This window comes from Suncus etruscus, chromosome 11 (assembly GCF_024139225.1).
Source record: "Suncus etruscus isolate mSunEtr1 chromosome 11, mSunEtr1.pri.cur, whole genome shotgun sequence".
NCBI lineage: Eukaryota > Metazoa > Chordata > Mammalia > Eulipotyphla > Soricidae > Suncus > Suncus etruscus.
The window spans coordinates 79,627,497-79,640,943 of NC_064858.1; the positions used below are offsets into that span (position 1 = coordinate 79,627,497).

Below are 13,447 nucleotides of genomic sequence, written 5' to 3' on the forward strand. Positions count from 1 at the left end.
CCTCCCAAAGAGAAGAGATGTGGTGTGAAGATTCCCCTGCCTCCTTCAGGAATGGGGATGCTCTGCCTCTTGAAAGCGGGGGTTGATGGTGGTTGTGATAGCACTTTTGTAGAGAGGATTGTTTTCCTAAAACAGAAAGAGGTTGGGAAAGATAAGCAAAGGGCCCAGTCATCCCCTTGGTCTGGTCCAAAGAAGCTCCAGGCCTGAGGAGCTGATGGAAGGATGGAGGAACTACTTGTCGGGGGGCAGACATGAACTATGGGGCTAGGGCCCTTTACTAGCAGGGTTCAGAAGATACCTAGCCAAGAACACACAACCCTGAGGACCTGAAGCACAGGCTTCCTACCTGCTTCCAGTTGAGTTGCTGCTGCTCCTTCTCAAAGCGCTTGTATTCTCGACGGTCATAGATTTCCACGGACAGCCGATATGCCAGGACCAATCCCAAACCCACAGCCACGATGCCCCCGACACAGCCCAGCACGGTGGCCAGGGTGTGGTCTACGACCTCTGCAAGTGGGTGGAAAGAATCGGCACTAGGCATGGCAAGGATCCCTTCTGGTGCATGCCCAGTCCCTCTCAGCCTTTCCATTCCTGCCTGTCATTGAGGCAGAGTTCTGGAGGCCAGAGCTCTGTCCTAGTTCACCTCTGCTTTGCGCGTGTTCACAGCTGCTCCAACCCTTCGCCTGGCTTCTACCAGCTTAGCTCCCTACCCCCAGAGCAGTTTACATCACTGGTGTCACGGTCCCGGCACTGCTGCCCACTTACTCTCTGGCGGTCTCACTCTCAGCACCGTTTTGCCTCCGGCTTGGTCCTCCACCAGGAAAAAGAAGAACTGATTATCCAGGGTCCATACTTTACACCAGTTGTCATCCAGGACTGGGCCCACAGCCAGAGTCACGTTGACATGGGCACAAGCCGCGCTGCAGTTGGCTGCCAGGGGTCCTGTGCCAAAGGCCCCACACTCAGCACAGTCCCTGTCCAACAAGTTCCAGTTAGTTCCTACTGGGCAGGTGCCACCCACACCATACCAAGCAGACAACTGGAGCATCTCAGTGAAGCCCCATTAAATTCACCTGTGGCTCTCACATGATGTTCTGCAGCCTGGGCACTGGTCACACACGGCCCCATAATAGCCGTCCAGGCACTGGCAGCGGTTGCATTTGCAGTGGCCATGCCCACTGCAAAGCCCACCCTCAGAGCTCACACAGCCATCAGTGTCCCCGCTGCACTCGCATGCTCTGCCCGTGCGGTTGGCTTGACAGTGACACACTCCACATTGACAGCGACCAAAACCTGAGACAGAGCCAGCCACAAATGACTTACAAGCTCCCCACACAGCTGGATATCACTTGCCTCTCTGAATACCTAGAACTGTCCTGGGTGCCCAGGCCCCTCCTCCCGTGCCAAGCATGTGTTCCAGCTCCAGTACTAGAATCTAGGGTCTTTAGTGCCATCCAGTGCCCAGAGCTTCTTGAAAGTGTCTCTGAAATCCACAACCCTATCCCAGTCTCCAGGTACCTCCACAAAGGATGCCTTCGTGGCGCTCACAGCTGGCATCGTCACACTCGCACAGACGCCCTGAGCTCTGGCCACTGCAGCTGCACCGACCACACTGGCAGCGGCCCTTCCCACTGCACAGGAGCCCTGTCCCGTTAGCACCCCGGCACCCGGATTCCAAATCTGGGGACGACAGCTCTGCTTCTGAGCACTCACAGAGCCGGCCCAGGCGACCAGGAGCACAACTGGAAAGAGGAAAGGGCAGGGAAAGGGGTCAGAGAGAGGCGCTCTCCTCAGAGGCCTCCAGAAAACCAAGGCAGACAGCTGAAGCAGGGAGGACAGAGCAGCCAGAATGGAGGAGGGAAGGCCCTGATATCAGGGGCCCAGTTAAAGAGCTGAGTTTAGGGACTTAGGAAAAAGGCATCCTGAGATTCCGGAGGGAGGATGGAAGCCAGTGATGGACACAGGAGCTAGCCATATGTGGGGCACCCCAAGGGGATAGGAAGAAGACCTTTCTCACCTGCACACCCCACACTGCAGGTGCCCATGGCCACCACTGCAGTGGGGAGCCTGGAGCTGAGTATCACTGCAATTACAGTCACACAACGTGTGCAGCTCCACAGCCAGCTCTTCTGAGAAACCCAGAGCTCGGAACCTCAATATGTGGGGCTCAGGGAGGCACTGGGTGGCTTGGAGACTGACCCTGAAAGTCACCTGAGGACAAGACGAGGAGGGGCAGAAAGCAGGCGAGGATCACACACCACCTCACACCACCCAAACCCAACACCCAGGAAGGGTTCTTGCCTTGCACAAGCCAACCAGGGTTGATCCCTGGCACCCAGTATGGTTTCCTAAGCCCACCAAGAGTGACCCCTGAACTCAGAGCCAGGAGTAAGCCCTGAAAAACACCAGGTGTGCCCCCAAGAAACCAAAACAAGGGGGCTGGAGTGATAGCACAGTGGAAGGGTGTTTGCCTTGCACATGGCCTACCCAGGACGGAGGATGGTTCAATTCCCAGCATCCCATCTGGTCCTCTAAACCTGCCAGAAGCAATTTCTGAGCACAGATCCAGGAGTAACTCCTGAGTGACAATGATGGGTATGGCTCAAAACCAAAAGCAAACCAAAAAAACAAGACTACGGTCACAAACATGGTACAGAAACACATGAGGAAATCCTTCGAGTCCTTCCACAAAGGATGGTGGATGGCTGCCCCATGCTTGTGCACTGTTTTCATGTCTTCCCCCACATGGTTTTTTTTTGGGGGGGGGGGGTTTTCTTGGTTTTTGGTTTTTGGGCCACACCCAGCGGTGCTCAGGGGTTACTCCTGGCTGTCTGCTCAGAAATAGCTCCTGGCAGGCACAGGGGACCATATGTGACACCGGGATTCGAACCAACCACCTTAGGTCCTGGATCGGCTGCTTGCAAGGCAAACGCCACTGTGCTATTTCTCCGGGCCCTTGTTTTTTGGTTTTTGTTTGTTTTTTTTTATTTTTTGGTTTTTGGGCCACACCCGTTGATGCTCAAGGGTTACTCCTGGCTATGTGCTCAGAAATCGCTCCTGGCTTGGGAACCATATGGGAAACGGGGACTGACCCGTGGCTGTCCTAGGCTAGCACGGGCTAGGCAGACGCCGTACCCCTTGCACCACCGCACGGCCACATTCTCCCACATCTTGCCACTTTGGTTTTTTTCATTCCTGCCCCTACTTCTTCTGACTTTTCTGACTTGCTCTCACCGTCTGGTTGATCCCCACGTTGGTGCACTGGCCTCGGGCCCCAGCCTCTTCTGCCGTCCTCTCTGAACCCCCGCACTGCGATTTGTAAGAAATGTGGACCCCCACAGGGAGGGGGGAGTGCTCCAGGGTCACAGTGGATGACAGGTTCTGTGAGGAAAGGAAAGTGACCATTGCAGGGAGGTCTAGGCCCCTTGGCCTCTCCAGCTTTCCCAGGTTCCTCAGTGCTGCCCTTCTTGCCCTCAGCCCAGAAAGGGCTCTTTACTCTGCCCATTTCTTGTTTTTTTTTGTTTGTTTGTTTGTTTGTTTGTTTGTTTTTTGGCTTTTGGGCCACACCCGGCGGTGCTCAAAGGTTACTCCTGGCTATCTGCTCAGAAATAGCTCCTGGCAGGCATGGGGGACCATATGAGACACCAGGATTCGAACCAACCACCTTAGGTCCTGGATCGGCTGCTTGCAAGGCAAACGCCGCTGTGCTATCTCTCCGGCTCCTGGAAGAGAGCTGTGAGAAGTTGAAGTGGAGCGCATGGGATCCCGAAGCCTCTAAAGCATTTCACTATGGGTGCTCTAAGACCTGCTGGCACGGGGACGAGTGCGTTTAGAGGTGTTAAAGAGACATTTTCCATACCCCAAGACATCAAACCTGTGTGACTAAGGCTTTCTTTCCTTTGACTGTATCATGGGCAAATAGATACTGTCTTGAATTTTCTGTCCATGGGTTTAATCAGGCTTCCTACTATCCAAAAGCTCTTAATCTAAGGCTGGAGAGACAGTGCAGGAGGTAAGATTTTGCCTTGCCTTGCATGTGACTACTCCAGTTAGATATGCCCTAGCACCACATGGTTTCCCAAGCACAACCACAGAGCCAGATGAGGAATAGGTTCTGAGCACAGAGCCAGGAAAAGTCCCTGAGCACCACCTGGCCCAAAAACTAAATAGGTTTTGATTTTAGCCTATGGGGATTGGAGAGATAGTGGGTAATGTGCTTGCCTTGCACACATGCAACCTAGCTTCAATCTCTGCCATCCTGTATGGTTCCCTGAACCTGCCAGGTGTGGCTAAACACCAAACAAACAAAAACAGCCTACAGTCTAGTTGCAGAAATAAGACCTAAACCCAAGTAATAATAAAGAATGAAGAGCCAGAGTGATTGCACAGCAGGTAAGGTGTTTGCCGTGCATGCGGCCAATCCCGGGTTCAATCCCTGGCATCCCATATAGTCCCCCAAGCCTGCCAGAAGTGACTCCTGAGTGCCAACAGGCATGTCCTAATAGCCAAAAAAAAAAAAAAAAAGAAAAAAAAAAGAAAATGTGAGCCTGAGAAACAGTACAGCAAGAAAGCAGTAACCTTGCATGTATGGCCAATCTGAGTTCAATCCCTGTTCCCCAAACCCTGTTAGGTGTGATCCCTGTATACAGAGCCTATTAAGCACTACTGAGTATGGCCCAAAAACTGGGGGGGGGGAATGGGATTATAATGATTCTACCATAAAAATCTATGGTTTGGGGGGACAGAATGGTGATGCAGCAGTAAGGTGTTTGCTTTGCACACAACTGACCTAGGATGGACCACAGTTCAATCCCCCGGTGTCTCATAAAGTCCCCCAAGCCAGGAACAATTTCTGAGTGCATAGCCAGGGGTAACCACTGAGCATCACCGGGTGTGGCACAAAAAAAAACAAAACAAAACTATGGTTTGGGAGTCCAGAGAAACAGTAAAGTGTGGAAGTGCTTGCCTTGCATGTAGCTGACCCCATTGGTTCCCAAGCACTGCCAAGAGTGATTGATCCCTGAACACAGAGCCAGGAGTAACCCCTGAGCCCCACTGGGTGTGGTTCCACTCCTCTCCCCCAATTAGGGCCGTTTCTTCTGGGCTCTTCAGTGCCATGTTCACTGCCTTCCCTGCACTACCTTGTACGCATTGATGATGAGCTGCACCACGTTGCTGGAGTCCTCGCTCAGCAGCCCCACCGCTGACTTCGGAATCAGCTTACTCAGCTCCTGAGTTGGGTGCAGTGAAGGAACATTATGGGTCTCAGGGAAAGGGGTAAGTAGGGTTCTAGAAAGAAGGCATGTGGGGGGAGGAGATGGAGTCTGTTTATGTATTTTCAGGCCCCTTGGGCTATATCATGATTGCTCAAAGGGCTAACAGTGCCAGGAATCAAACCCAGGGCCTGGCACCTGCAAGACCTGTGCTCTCCCACTCCAGCTCCCTGTCCATGGGTCTTGGAAAGGCAGTTCTCACCTGGTAGACCGGCAGTGTGGCACTGGTGACAGCAAAAATAGGCTGGATATTTGCTGCTGAGAGGGCCTGGGCAACCTGACCCACAGACGGGTAGTCCTGGAGTGGAAAGTGAGAGACACAGGTGAGCCCCAGAATCCAGCCCAGCCTACCCACCACCACCATATGCAATGTGTCCTCAGCCCAGGGAACCAGAATAGTGCCAGTTGGAGAGGGCCTGAGGTTTGGCAAAAAGGAGGGCAATTCCTCAGGGTAGAGTGAGGCATGGAGGGACAGGAGTGGAGGAGCTACTGGGGAAGGCAGGGGTTGATGGCTGGGAAGGACAGTAGTCTTGGGGAAGTGGGGCCTGGGAGAAGAAGAGTGAGGATGTAATAGGGAACTCACAAAATCTGGGCTTCGACTGTAGAGGCCATTGCTGTCCAAGTGGCAATGGCCATCGCTGGGCATGAAAATGCCCCCCAGCTTCCCGTCCCCAGCTGTGTGGAATGTGTCATCCGAGGTAAACACCAGCAGCCGGGACACGTTTCTCCAGCCAATCTGCCTCTGGGGTTCGGTGGAGGGAAGCAAAGCATGTGGGGAGTGGCCACCAGTCAGCTTGGCCAGCCATGGACTCAGCCAGCCTCGCCTTGAGTCATTTTATCCATTCCTGCCTCCAGCTCCCAAGCTTTCCCCAGTTTCCCAAATAGGGATTCTTGGCCAGTCCAGCAGGGGACTTCCTATGAGCTAGAAAAACATGGCTCTCTACCTTAAGATATTTCCCTCAGCCCACCAGAAAATTGCCAGACTACTCTACAAGCCACCAAGGCTAGGCTGTGAATGAATTCACCCGAGGGAAGCCCCTCCTCACCTGGCAAAGGGCAGCCTGTAGAATGGCATCGAAACCACCTTCAGGTGAGTCCAGGTTACCAGAAACACTCTGGCGCCCCACCTCCTGCTCAAAGGCCTCAGCATCCCCTGTTAGGGGCAGCACATGGTGGAAGCTGAAAGGTGGCTGGCAGCGTTCCTGCCTCGTGGGGCAGGGGTGGCGAAGCTTGGAGGGCACCGTGCTCACAAAAGGCAGCACCGTTTTGTCCACAAAGGAGCCAAAGCCTGGGATGGAGGGTGACAGGTAGCAGAGGTTACTGAAAAGCCGGAGACAGGCAAGTGCCCTGCTGCAGGTCCAGAGGGAAGTGGCGTGATGGACAGAATGGGCAAAAAGGAGGGCATGGGAAATGGTGCTCCTAGAGGGTAGGGCTCAATCCTGATAGGGGCAAAAGGGTGAATGGCCAACTTGGGGAAGAGGAAATGGAGGATTCTGAGAGAACACATGGGTTAAAAGCTGGGGAGAGGGCCCAGAGAGATAGCACAGCGGCATTTGCCTTGCAAGCAGCCGATCAGGACCAAAGGTGGTTGGTTCGAATCCCATATGGTTCCACGTGCCTTCCAGGAGCTATTTCTGAGCAGACAGCCAGGAGCAACCCCTGAGCGCCGCCAGGTGTGGCCCAAAAACAGAAACAAAAACAAAAAAAAAGCTGGGGAGAAAGGCTAGTGACAGAGTGTTCTCCCAACATAAAACCAAAGGATTTGGGCCCGGAGAGATAGCACAGCGGCGTTTGCCTTGCAAGCAGCTGATCCAGGACCAAAGGTGGTTGGTTCGAATCCCGGTGTCCCATATGGTCCCCCGTGCCTGCCAGGAGCTATTTCTGAGCAGACAGCCAGGAGTAACCCCTGAGCACCGCCGGGTGTGGCCCAAAAAACAAAAAACAAACAAACAAAAAAAAAAACCCAAAGGATTTTATTTTTGTTTGTTACTCATTTGGGACCTATTGATGCTCTATGCTTACTCCTGACTTTGCTCTCAGGGATCATACCTGTCAGAGCTCTGGGGACCATATGCAGTGCTAGTGGCCAGCCACAAACCTAGCCAGTGCTTTAACCCCTGGACTACCTCTCCAACTCCAAGGAGGAGATCTTGACTACTGTTAGGATGTGCAAGCTGTGGCTTGGCCTTTGGGCCTTGTCCAAGAGATCTAGGCCAAGATGGTGATATCTGGACTTCAGGGTTTGGCCCAGCGCTCTGAGCAATTTGAACAGTCTCTGCGGGCTCTAGGCCTCCCTTATTCCAGTACAATGAGCCCCACTGGCCCATCTAGTAAGTCCTGTGGCTCTTGTCCAGAAGACAAATGGCCTTGGAGATAGAGGTCAGAGACCTCTGTCCTGATAGAGGTCTGCCCAGTTGGAAGGAAACTGGGAGGGAGTTGAAAATCTGCTCAGCATGTTCGGGTTCCATGCCAGACACCAATATTCTCTAAGCACAGTGCATGAGCAGAATATCGTCCAGAAACCAGACACTGCAACCGGGAAAGGGCTGATGGGGGCTGTGTGTGTTGCCCCTGTGTGTGCATGCACGCGTGTGTGTGGAAAACACCTTGGGCTCGGCTCACCGATGCGCACAGAGCGGGTGAGGTTCTGCAGCCCGGCCAACAGGTCCTGCCCCAGCTGGCGCACGCGTTCCAGGTCATCCTTCATGGAGTAGCTCAGGTCCATCAGGTAGTACAGGTCCACCGGGTAGCCTTCAGCACGGAGGAAGCGCACCTGCAGCTCCTGAGGCTCTCCTGGAGGTTGCAGACCGGTCACAGGGGTGCATTCGAAACCTGCCCAGGCTGCGGGCCCTCTGCCCACCCTCCCTGGCACTCACGCAGTCGCAGTGAGATCCGGACCCGCTGTGGGGCCAGCTGCGTGGCCCCCTCGCCACGCTCGCCCTGGCTCAGCGGCCGGTTCTGCATCACCTCCTGGCGGCCAAGAGGCACCTCCAGCTCTTCTGGTGGACAGCCGCGATGCAGCAGCTCCTGGCGCGTAGCGCAGCGTCTCTCCTCCGCTTCCCCTGATGCTGTGAAGTTCTGCAAGGCAACCCAAACCTCGTACCCATTCCTCACCGTGGACCCCTTGGTGGTTCTGCTTCCAAAACCACCCACTACTTCTAAGTACTTCCCTCTCGCAGCCCAGCTGCCTCCTTCTGCCTCCCCTTCCTGTCACCCTCCCCTTGAACCCGGCCCTCTACTGTGGCAGAGCCCCACTTCCTAGCCTTCCTTTCTCTCCACTCCCCTTTCCTTATCTGGACTCCAGCCACCTACCCTTCCCCACTCTAGGACCACTGATTTCCTGTTGCAATTGGGGGGTGCTGACCACTACAGAGGATCTTGTTTCTAAACCCCTTCCCCTGGCCCAAATGGTAAGGAGCTCAGGTAAGACCCACAGTTCCTGGCAAGGGAAAGACTCCTGCCCACTGTGTGGTTAGAATTGTCAGGGACTGGCTGTTGCTGGGAGGGAAGGAAATGGTTTGCCTGGCGTCTCTGGAAGGAAGGCCACACACAGCCAGTGGGGGCTGGCACCTCTGCTCCTGATTCTCCTTCTCTGAGCTGCCCCCAGACCTAGGCCTGTTTCCCGCCCTGGGTTGCTCAGCTAGGACAAGGGCCTCTTTCAGCATTTTGCCTTTAGCTCATTTCATCTATCTTTGTTTTTGTTTTAGGGGTCACACTGGTGAAGCTCAGGGGTTACTCCTGGCTCTATACTCAGGAATTACTCCTGGCAGGCTCAGGACACCATATGAGATTCCAGGGATAGAACCAAGGTTGGCTTCGTGAAAGGCAAATGCCCTACCCTCTGTACTAGCACTTGGCCCCTCTGCTCCCTTTGAGAATACAATTTTGTCCCCCAACCACAGCTCAGCAACCCTGCAGCAAGGCCATTATTTAACAGCTGTCCTTGTAAGACAAAAGAGAGAACACCTCATTGGTGTTTGGCCAATGAGGGTTGGGTGGGAATGCCCCACCACTCCCTAGACTCCCTAGGATCTTTCTTAGGACCTTTCTAGTTCCCCTAGAGCCCACAGGCTTCCAATGAAAGAAGAAGGCTCTCTTATACTTTCCTAGTCACATTCTGCAGCATAACGAAGAGCATCAACTCTGATTCATATCCCAGAACTGCTAGGGAATGGTGTGTCCACTAGGAAGTGCCCTTCCCACTGTGCTAGCTCTCTGGCCCTAACCAGCCTCTAGAACTTTAAGAAATAAGTTCCTATTGTTTAAGCACCAAGTACATGGCTTGTGGGGGATTGGGGTGTCTTTTGTATTATTTTGTTTTATTTTTGTCTTGAGGTTGAGCTCTCAGTGATACTCAGACCTTATTTCTGGTTCTACACTCAGAGATCACTCCTGGTAGTACTTAGGGGCTACATGTGGTGCCAAGAATTGATTCCAGGTCAGCTGCATGCAAGACAAGCACCTTATTCACTGTACTATCTCTCCAGCAATCCCTTCACACACCATGACAGCCCCCAAGCTGATAAATACACTTTGTCATATCTAAATATCTCTCTACCTTACACAAAAGAATGAGTTCCCACATCCTTCCTCCAAATTCACAATTACAAGCTCCACCTGAACACAGAGAAAGACATAACTTACACAGATGGGAGTCATATTCATGAATATACACACACATATTTACACACAACTATACCCCTTAGTCTTGGGTACACAGACTAGGTCACACAGAGTATGTCACAGATGTGCCCAAGCATCCACATATATTATATAATTGCATCTATCACATGTAACTACTCACATACACACACATAAACACAAAAGTCAAAGGCCATTGACCCTCATTACCAGTTGCTTGCACCAGGCACAGCTCGGATGTGAGAGAATGCACTTCTGACAGGAAGAGGCTGGCTGGCAGGACCCTGATATGGACAGATCAGAGTTCCCCCATTCTGTGATGTCCCCTAGAGACGAGACCTTGACATCAATCTCGCTTACACCTCTGTTCAGGGCCAACAGGAAAACAAGGACCAGTGACGAGGCCACCATGACCTATAATAGGATTTAAAAGGTAAATGAATCAGAGGAGCAGACAGAATGATTGCACTAATCTGCAATCATGCAGTTGCCTTACACTCAGCTAAACTGAGTTAGATCCCTGGCATCATGCAGACACATGACACCAGCTACATGATTCCTGAGTGCAAAATCAGGAGTAAACCCTGAGCATTGCCAGGTACAACCCAGGAAAAAAAAAGCCCATAGTATGATAATAATACCCAAAAACCAAAGACAATAGAAATGATGGGGGTGGGGGGTGGACAGAGAGATAGCATGGAGATAAGACGTTTGTTTCCTTGCATGCGGAAGGAAGGTGGATTGAATCCCGGCATCCCATGTGGTCCCCCGAGCCTGCCAGGAGCAATTTCTGAGCGTAGAGCCAGGAATGACCCCTAAGCAATGCTGGGTCTGACCCCCCCCCCCAAAAAAAAAAGAAAGAAAGAAAGAAATAATGGGGGTAGGGACTGTAGTTAGGACAGAGAAAGGACCACTAAGACAATAATAATTGAAAATAATCACTCTGGGCAAGAACTAGGTGCTAAAAGGAAGTAAAGTGATATGCCTGAAAAAAAGGAAAGAGATAAGAAAAGTATCTGCCTTAGAGGTAGGCTGAGGGTACAGAGAAAAACTGGAGAAACTGATGGCAGGAAATGAACACAGGTAAAGGGATGGATGTTGGAAAATTTTTTGAATGAAACTCAACTATCCACTGTGTATCACAGTGATTTAATTTAAAAAAAAATTTTTGTGTGTGTTTTGGGTCACACCCAGCAGCACTCAGGGGTTACTCCTTGCTCCTCTACGCTCAGAAACAGCTCCTGGCATATTCATATGCCATATGGGATGCCGGGATTCGAACCACCCTCCTTCTGCATGCAAGGCAAATGCCCCCACCTCCATTCTATCTCTCCGGCCCCTAAAAAAATTATTAAATAAACTAGGGGCCAGAGTGATAGCACAGTGTATAGGGCTTTTGCCTTGCACACAGATGACCTGAGTTCAATCCTCATAATTCCATATAGTTTCCCGAGCCTGCTAGAAGTGATTTTTTTTTTTTTTTTTTAGTTTTTGGGCCACACCCGGCAGTGCTCAGGGGTTACTCCTGGCTATCTGCTCAGAAATAGCTCCTGGAAGGCACAGGGGACCATATGGGACACCAGGATTCAAATCAACCACCTTAGGTCCTGGGTCGGCTGCTTGCAAGGCAAACGCTGCTGTGCTATCTCTCCAGCCCCTAGAAGTGATTTCTGAGACCAGAACCAGGAGTAACCCCTGAGCGCTGTAAAGTGTGGCCCCAAAACAAACTAACAAAATAACTAAAAATAAAGGAGACTTGTCGATTTGAAGGGAAGACACCCCCCATTCTTTTTTTTTCTTTTTTGGGGGAAGAGAAAAAGGAGGGAGGGAAAGATAGAGGGAAGGAAGAAGGGAAGTAGGGAGGAAGGAAGGGAGGCCCCCCCCAATTCTTTTTTTTTTGTCTTTTTTTTTAACCACACCCGGCGATGCTTAGGGGCTATTCCTAGCTTTGCTCAGGACATCTTCCTGGCATGCTCAGGGGGCCATGTGGGATGCCAGGGACCGAACTCAGGTCAAGCGCGTGCAAGGCAAGCGCCCTACCTGCTGTTCTATCGCTCCGGCCCCAGCCCCCCAATTCTTAAAATTGGCCTGTGGCTGTCATTCTCAAACTCGACCCCAGGAGCCAACTTAGCTCAGTAGTAAGCACTTGCTTGCATCTGTGAGACTTTGGGTTTGATCCCTAGCACTGCAAACCAAAGTAACTCAACCCTTTGTCTCGGCAGATTCACTTGCCCCTGTGCATTCAGCGGTTTCATCTATAGGGCAGGAAGGGGGACAGTTATCAGGCTAGGTTAGAGGTTAGTCAGATCTCCTTTTCCTGTGTGCAGATTTCACAGTCAGAATAAGCAAAATAACCAACAAGAAGTCTGATGGGGCCAGTGAGATAGCACAAGAGGTAAGGCTTCCACCTTACATGTGACAGTCCACAGTTTGAATCTCCAGCACTATATATGGTTCCCTGAGCACAGAGCTAAGTACTGCCAGATGAGGAACAACCCACATCCCTATCATTTAAAAAAAAAAAATGGGGGCCGGCGAGGTGGCGCTAGAGGTAAGGTGTCTGCCTTGCAAGCACTAGCCAAGGAAGGACCGCGGTTCCATCCCCCGGCGTCCCATATGGTCCCCCCAAGCCAGGGGCAATTTCTGAGCACTTAGCCAGGAGTAGCCCCTGAGCATCAAATGGGTGTGGCCCAAAAAATAAACAAACAAACAAAATAGAGTGGGCCTGGAGACACTAAGATCTACACTCAAGTTATTCTCTATTATTCTAATTTTGTTTTGTCTTGTTTGAGGTCACACCCATTGATACTCAGGAGTTACTCCTTGGCTTTGCATTCAGGAATCTCTCTTGGTAGTGCTCAAGGGATGATATGGGATACCAGGGATTGAACCCGGGTTGGCCGCACGCAAGGCAAACATCCTACCAGCTGTACTATTGCTTTAGCCCCAAATGGATTTATTTCTGATCTCCTAATTTTATTCCATAGTTGTAGATATGTCAGTTCTTTGTTTCAGAGGTTACTCCTGGCTTTGTACTTAGGAATTACTCCTAGCAGTACTCAGAGAACCACACAGGATGCTGAGGATTGAACTCAGATTGGCCCTGTGCAAGGCAAGTGCCCTACCCTTTGTACTATGTACTATGACTAGCCCTGCATATATCAGTCTTATATCAATATTTTTGTCACACCCAGCAGTGCTCAGGGCTTACTCATGGCTCTGTGCTCACTCCTGGTACGCTCGAGGAGCCATCTAGGATGCCGGGGATCAAATATGGGTTGACTGTATGCAAGGCAAACACCCTATTCACTGTGCTATTGCTCTGGCCCCTGGAGTATAAGCTTTGTATGTGAGAACACTTTGTTCAATTCCTGACACTGCAAGGTCCTCCAAGTCCCCAATTTGTTGGGGTAGCAGAAAAACATATAGAGGGTCCGGAGCAGTGGTGTAAGTGGTAGGGCATTTACCTTGTATGTGCTAACCTAGGACAGACCTAAACTAGGATGGACCACGCATTGATCCCCAGGCATCCC

The 13,447-nt window shown here is 51.6% G+C and overlaps 1 protein-coding gene across 1 annotated transcript; it reads right to left on the reverse strand.

Moving 5' to 3' along the window:
- Positions 1 to 28: 28 nt before the first annotated feature.
- Positions 29 to 10,325, reverse strand: ITGB7 (integrin subunit beta 7). Its single transcript, XM_049783375.1, has 14 exons — positions 10,125 to 10,325; positions 8,150 to 8,351; positions 7,896 to 8,066; positions 6,320 to 6,561; positions 5,857 to 6,015; positions 5,476 to 5,571; positions 5,142 to 5,231; positions 3,235 to 3,381; positions 2,018 to 2,211; positions 1,519 to 1,742; positions 1,074 to 1,293; positions 766 to 974; positions 347 to 507; positions 29 to 126 (listed from the first exon to the last, which is right to left on the reverse strand). Exons 1-14 carry the CDS (start codon positions 10,323 to 10,325, stop codon positions 46 to 48), a joined length of 2,397 nt encoding a protein of 798 aa, XP_049639332.1. The 3' UTR covers positions 29 to 45.
- Positions 10,326 to 13,447: the final 3,122 nt, after the last annotated feature.

What these genes read in the sequence shown, in the direction of transcription:
- ITGB7 (XM_049783375.1), bottom strand. Translation starts at nt 10,325, where the DNA reads ATGGTGGCCTCGTCACTGGTCCTTGTTTTCCTGTTGGCCCTGAACAGA. An exon ending in ACAGTCGAAGCCCAGATTTT is followed by an intron (nt 5,572 to 5,856) that starts GTGAGTTCCCTA and finishes TTTCCACTCCAG; the next exon opens with GACTACCCGTCTGTGGGTCA. An exon ending in CGAAGGCATCCTTTGTGGAG is followed by an intron (nt 1,294 to 1,518) that starts GTACCTGGAGAC and finishes GCTCTGTCTCAG; the next exon opens with GTTTTGGTCGCTGTCAATGT.